At 48.1% G+C, this 7,062-nt stretch overlaps 1 protein-coding gene across 2 annotated transcripts in view; it reads left to right on the top strand.

The window, feature by feature from the left end:
* Dchs1 (dachsous cadherin-related 1) overlaps positions 1–7,062 on the top strand; it is a 34,471-nt gene that overhangs the window by 13,089 nt on the left and 14,320 nt on the right. For both annotated transcript variants that reach the window (XM_036190044.1, XM_036190053.1), the window contains exon 2: positions 1,548–3,446. In XM_036190044.1, coding sequence (XP_036045937.1) covers positions 1,662–3,446 — 1,785 coding nt within the window. In that variant the 5' untranslated portion in view covers positions 1,548–1,661. The remainder of the gene's footprint in view (positions 1–1,547; positions 3,447–7,062) is intronic.

Genomic DNA, 7,062 nt, shown 5'->3' with positions numbered 1-7,062 from the left:
TTTGAAGGAGCCTGAGGAGTGGACAGGTAAAAGTGTGGACAGACATGGTGGTAAAGCCAGGAGGAGTGGATTTCAGAGAGTTAGTGGTCAGTGATGCAGAATGATCCAGTAAGAAGAAGACCGGCTCAGTGGGAGAGCTGTCACAGAGAAACATGCATGGGGCGAGGGAGGCAGAAGGCGACAGAGAGGGCAAATGAAACAGCCTTACAGGGAGGGGTAACTTGTGACTGCCTTCCTTCCCCTGTAGCTGCCTCCCATCAGCCTCTGCTCCACCTCACCGCTGATTCTGGAGCCCTCTTTAGAGGGCTCCGAGAGGCACCTCCTCTCTCTGGTTTTATTTCTAGGACACTTTGTCCAGCTGGTCATTTCCACTAGAAATTTGCCCCCATCCTTGATATTTCTATTCCCTCATCCCCTGCCGTCAAGCAGTCATCAAGCCCTGCCCATTCTACCCCAGTCCCTTCCCCACACACTTCCCCATCACTCCCCATTTTTTATTGCTGACACGCATCCAAATCAGCATGGAAACAGCGCCATACCTAACCCTCTTCCTTGCCCTATCTGCATGTGCTTGTTTTTGTGTGTAAGTCATTGTGGCATTTGTTGAAATGCTTCAATAGCTTCCTTTTGCACTTAGGATAATGTCAAAATCTTCAGTATTCTGTGTATATGAGTTCCTGCCCTTTAAATACTCTCTATATCAACATTACACCTCACAGACGATGCTTCCTAACTATTTGTAGACATTCTCTGCTCTTCTTCTAGTGTGGACTCTAAGCCCTTCCAAATTCTGTTTACTTTTCCAGAATTATTCTCCTATATTTCTCATCTCTGCCCACCAAACACCTACCAACCATTTGGCTCTTGAGTTGAAATGACACTTCCTCAGAATAGGAAGTGGCCCTGTGACTCTGTTAAGCCCCTTGCATCCACTTTTGCTTTCAAGGCTTCTTCATAACCCTATCATATATATGACTAACTGTTCAAGTCCTAGTTAGAAGGTTCATGAAACCAGGGCCTGTTTCCTTTTTTCTTGTAGTTGGCACTCATCTCTTGTGGATTAGAGAGTACTGGGCACTGGATGTTTAAATAATGGTAAAAGTCTAGCAGAGAGGAAAGGGTTGACAATTCAAGCATGATTACCACAAACATGGCTATTGAGGCTAGAAAGGGGGTATTAGTCCTGGGTGGAAAAAGAAAGAAAGAAAGAGAGAGAGAGAGAGAGAGAGAGAGAGAGAGAGAGAGAGAGAGAAAAGAGTTTTAAGTTTAGAAATAGAAAAGGGAAGTTTGTAGGCTTTTAGACCTGAAAAATAGGAGATGGAATAATCTGCTTAAAGATGAGGTTCAGGGGTTTGCCAGGGGGCAGACTGGAGGAGACTCTGGGGAATCCCAAAGTACAGATTCCCAAGGACTAGAAATGGATGAGCTGCTGCTCAAGCCCCTGCTGTTACTGAACATGTCTGAGATTTGGTGTGGCCCGATTCCCAGTCTCTCTGACCTCTTAATCCTTCCCCTATAGTGACCTTTTCCCTCTGCTTTTCTCTTAGGTCAGGGAGCCTGAACTGCAGCTAGAGCCCAGGTTGGATCTGATCCAAATCCTGAAATCAAGCTGGGCTAGTAGTCTGTTCTGGAGCTGGAGCTCCAGCTGGACTGCACCTGCCATGCAGAAGGAGCTGGGTGTTGCACTCTCCTGTCCTGGCATGAAGAGCCTCAGGACTCTTCTCCTACTGCCACTGCTGGTGCTGTTGGGGGCTAGAGTGCCAGGAACCTGGGGTCAAGCTGGGAGCCTGGACCTACAGATAGATGAGGAACAACCAGCAGGCACACTAATTGGAGACATTAGTGCAGGGCTTCCACCAGGCACAGCGCCTCCTCCCATGTACTTCATCTCTGCCCAGGAAGGCAGTGGTGTGGGCACAGACCTCGCTATTGATGAGCACAGTGGGGTAGTCCGTACAGCTCGTGTCCTGGACCGTGAGCGGAGAGACCGTTACCGTTTCACTGCAGTCACTCCTGATGGTGCCACAGTCGAAGTTACAGTGAGGGTGGCTGATATCAATGACCATGCACCAGCTTTCCCTCAGGCTCGGGCTGCCCTGCAGATACCTGAACATACAGCTCTTGGTACACGCTACCCACTGGAGCCTGCTCGTGATGCAGATGCTGGTCGGCTAGGAACCCAAGGCTATGCACTATCTGGTGATGGGGCTGGAGAGACCTTCAGGCTGGAGATGCGTCCTGGTCCTGATGGAGCTCCAGTGCCTGAGCTGGTTGTTGCTGGAGAACTAGACCGGGAGAACCGCTCACACTACATGTTGCAGCTAGAGGCCTACGATGGTGGCTCACCTCCTCGGAGGGCCCAGGCGCTGCTGGATGTGACACTGCTGGATATCAATGACCATGCCCCAGCTTTCAATCAAAGCCGATACCATGCTGTGGTATCTGAGAGTCTGGCCCCTGGAAGTCCTGTCTTGAAAGTGTTTGCATCTGATGCTGACGCTGGTGCCAATGGAGCTGTGACTTATGAGATCAACAGGAGACAGAGTGAAGGTGATGGACCCTTCTCCATTGATTCACACACAGGGCTTCTCAGGCTGGAGCGCCCTTTGGACTTTGAACAAAGGCGAGTCCATGAACTGGTGGTACAGGCACGGGATGGTGGGGCTCACCCAGAGCTGGGTTCAGCTTTTGTGACAGTGCATGTGCGAGATGCCAATGACAATCAGCCCTCCATGACTGTCATCTTCCTGAGTGCTGATGGCTCCCCCCGAGTGTCTGAGGCTGCCCCCCCTGGACAGCTTGTTGCTCGAATCTCTGTGTCAGATCCAGACGATGGTGACTTTGCTCACGTCAATGTGTCCCTGGAGGGCGGAGAGGGCCACTTTGCCCTGAGTACCCAAGACAGTGTCATCTACCTGGTGTGCGTGGCTCGGAGGCTGGACCGGGAGGAGAGGGATGTTTATAACTTGCGAGTTACGGCTACAGACTCAGGCTCACCCCCACTCCGGGCTGAAGCTGCCTTTGTGCTACACGTCACTGATGTCAATGACAATGCGCCTGCCTTTGACCGCCAGCTCTACCGACCTGAGCCTCTGCCTGAAGTGGCACTGCCTGGCAGCTTTGTGGTACGGGTGACTGCCCGGGATCCTGATCAAGGCACCAACGGTCAGGTCACCTATAGTCTGGCTCCTGGCACTCACACTCACTGGTTTTCCATTGATCCCACCTCAGGCATCATTACCACAGCTGCCACACTGGACTATGAACTAGAAACTCAGCCACAGCTTATTGTGGTAGCCACGGACGGGGGCCTGCCCCCTTTAGTCTCCTCTGCCACAGTTAGTGTGGCCTTACAAGATGTGAATGACAATGAGCCCCAGTTCCAGAGAACTTTCTACAATGCCTCACTGCCGGAAGGTACCCAGCCTGGAACGTGTTTTCTGCAGGTAGGTAGGCCCTACCCACTAACTGTGGACAAGAGTAGGTCTGAGGCCCACAGAGGACCTCAGAGCAGGGGCCTAGCTTTGCAAGTGCTGCCAGAGGGTTTGGTCTTGTTCTCTAAGCTCCAACATCAGATGGTTGCAGATGGTGTAATGAGACGATGAGATTAAGGTGCAGGAGCTGAAACCAGTAATCTTGGCAGTAGAGGAAATTAAGATGGGATATGGAAGAAAAGTGTCGTGTGTAAGGAAACTTTCTGCAAAGTCTCAAAGCTACAGAGAAGGAGTTTTTGAATACCCATATGGCTCCTATTTCACAAGGACTATGTCAGCATTTATGGTGTCCTCTATTCTTAGTCCAATGTTAGGCTCTTCTGGGAGAAATCTCCATCCTTTCCCTTGCATGGGAGCCTTGATGGGACACAAAGACTCAAGGACAAGGATGAGAAATAATAAGAACAATCTAGTAGGATCCTCATGTATACAGAAAGAAGGCCTCTCAGGGGAAGAGGAGAGAGAAGGGGGAACATGAACCTAAGGACACAGTCTGAGGCTATATTGCAGAAATCTTTGGCCACCATGTGTTAGGACTTTACTTGGAAAACAAAGGAAATCATTGCACTTTGAGCCAGGAAGGGCATGATTAGATTGTTTGTTTGCTTTTTGTTTTAAAGTAGCTAACTGGCTTTAAGGGTGAAGGATAGATGGATCGATGTGTGAGTGATAAATCATCCCTCAGCACCGTAAGCCCAGCAATGTGCTCAGAGCAGAGAACAAGAAAAAGAGATTCCTGTTCTCGGGCAGGACCCAGTCTAGATAGGGAGATACACCAATTAACTGAATGAAGTGCTTTGGAAGCCCAGTGGAGGGACCCGGAAGAACTAATGATACTTTGCTAAATGAATACTGTGTGATGTGTGGACATAGACACCCAGCCTACAGAAAGCTATCGAATAAACACCACGATGTTAAGACTATATTGTTCAGACTGGCTTCAGTTATACAGATGAAAAAGCCTTGTTGGAAGAGAAGACAAAATAGTTAACAGGCTAGATCACAGGCTTTGAATTTTTCTTAAAAATCATAGTAAGGTCAACATGTCTTTTGGAAAGATGACCATGAACTATAGCTGTAAGAGGGAAGACTGAGGGCAGGGAGGTCACTTAAGAGACCAGTCTTGATGTATGGCAAACCCCTGAGTATCTTCTCAGGGCTGTCTGCTGGCCCAGACTTCTAGGGCCAGTGCCTGATCTCTTGCCTTCTGGCCAGATCCTGGACGTTTGCTTGCTTGCTGCTGTCTGGCTCCCACCACCCACTCTCACATGTGTGTACTCTTTTGGCCAGGACAGTGGATTATTGCTTCCAAACTTCTCCTCTCCCTGCTAGTCCCTGAAGCACAAGAACAACTTTCCAGGTGGTTTCCTGGAGTGTTTGTTGGTAGAAACAATGAAGGAAAGATAAAAATGCCCACTGGGAGTTCATAACTGTTACAAAGTCTTAACACTTGATTTATTCAATGTGTATTTATTAAATATCCATCACATATGCCAGTCACTGTATTAAGGATACAGAATATAGTAATGAATAAACCCAAACTGAATAAGCCTTACTTTGCAAAGAAACAGCTTATTGCAATAAGGAAACTTCCATGATGGGGTAATAGGCAGTATGGATGTTTTCCCAAAGCACAAGGACTTTTGAGTTGAAACCTACAGAATAAGAGGGACTTTGTGGGGTATCAGACAGGTGAAAGGCTCCAAGCTAGGTGACACCTGCAGAGGACTGAGAGAACCTGACCTGTTTAAGGGGCTCCAAGTCGTTCTGTATTGCTGCAGCTTGAAATGTGAGATGAAAAGATGAGATTATGTGGGAAGGCCAGCCAGGGAGGAGCCCACACCAAGCCAAGGAATTTGTTTTTCCTATATAAAATATTGAAGTTTTCTTTTACGTACAGAAGTAAAATGATCAAATTTGTCTCTCAACTGGCTGTCAGTATAAGCTAGTGGTTTACAGCTGGGGGCAGTTTTACCTTCCAGAGGAGATATTTAACAATAGTTAGACATTTTGTATCATTATAAGTTATGAGATGCTCCCAGTATCTAGTGAGGTAGAGGTCCAGGGTGCTGCTATAAACCATGATATAAAGAAAACAATGTGGGCGGTGGTGGCGCATGCCTTTAATCCCAGCACTCGGGAGGCAGAGGCAGGTGGATAGTTCGATGTCAGCCTGGTCTACAGAGTGAGTTCCAGGCCAGGCTCCAAAGCTACACAGAGAAACCCTGTCTCAAAAAAACAAAACAAAACAAAAAACCACCACCAACAACAAAAGAATACAATAGTCTCCAGACTTAAAAAATAATCTGGCCTAAAATGTCAGCAGTATCAAGGTTGAGAATCCTTAATTTAAGTATGGGTCGGAGGGTCAGACACCTATAAGAAAGGAATTAGGATAGTCCAAGGGAGAATGGCTCAGATGGCAAGACACACTCAATACAAGGAGGATAATGAAGACTTACTGAATCCCTGGCTGATTGATAGACCAGGCAAGGGAAAGGCAAGAATTAACTTTGGGCTTGAGTGAATGGATGGAAGAGTCAGCAAGTTTGAAAGGATCATGAGTTTAATACTGGACAGCTTAGATTTAAGATCAGCCTGGGACATCCAGGTAGAGATGTTGAACAGGCATCGGGATGTACAGTTTGCAGTCTAGGGGAATGGTCCCCTAAGCTTAAAGCTTACTAGAGATGTTTCCTGAGGCTGGGAAAGTGGGGGAAAAAAAGGCTAAGGAGAAAGCCCAGGGAACAGGGTGAATAAAAGCAGCCAGAGCACAGTAAGTGGAGAAGGGCCAGTGGTGAGGGTGAACCAGTAGTGGGGAAAAGCAGATTATGATAGTAGCAAGAAATCAGAATGGGGGGTGTACAGAGGAAGGATGTCAGGATGGGAAGGTACTGTAAGTTCAGAGTCTGGTAGGAATGTTAGAGTTTATAGAAAAGGGTCTTTCTTTTGTCCTTGAAATGGTGCATCTGATAAAAGGTGGGGGTCAAGTGCAGATAAAAGGGAGGCATGACGCTTCTAACAGCACTGATGCAGCATGGGAGACAGAGCTGAGAAGGAAGCTGCTGAAAACAGTCTGCATTTACAGAGTCAGCTCTGAGCTCAGGAAATCCACTTCTGCCTTGGCCATTTCCAGTCAAAGGCCTCTGCGCCTTTTGGGGATCACTTCCTGACAACTTCCCCCGACCACTGTTTATTGCTTTCTTCCTGCAGCAGAGTCAGAGGGCAGAGGTGTTTAACAGCTCCTGAAGGCAGCTGCAACTGTGTTGCTACCACTGGGGATAGATGCAAGGGGGAAGTCCGTCTCCCGGGGATATCCGGGCCCACAGCCACCATAAAGAGCTGGAGCAGGAGCTGTTTCCAGGGTTCAGCCATGGCAGGGTCTTAATGTCTCTCAGGAGGATAAACAATGGCACAGATCATTTCTGTCAAGGGCCTGGGCAACAATCAGAAATCCTTGGCCAGCTTTCTTTCTGAGCACATTTTCTGGCCAAGAAGGGAAACTCTGCAGCTTCCTCTTGCAGCATATCATGACCCTGAGGTCTCTCTACCCACAAAGAGCACTTTG

This window comes from Onychomys torridus, chromosome 1 (assembly GCF_903995425.1).
Source record: "Onychomys torridus chromosome 1, mOncTor1.1, whole genome shotgun sequence".
In the NCBI taxonomy this organism is placed as follows: domain Eukaryota; kingdom Metazoa; phylum Chordata; class Mammalia; order Rodentia; family Cricetidae; genus Onychomys; species Onychomys torridus.
Note: the sequence above shows the minus strand (reverse complement) of the source record. Positions and strands in the feature narration are given on the sequence as shown.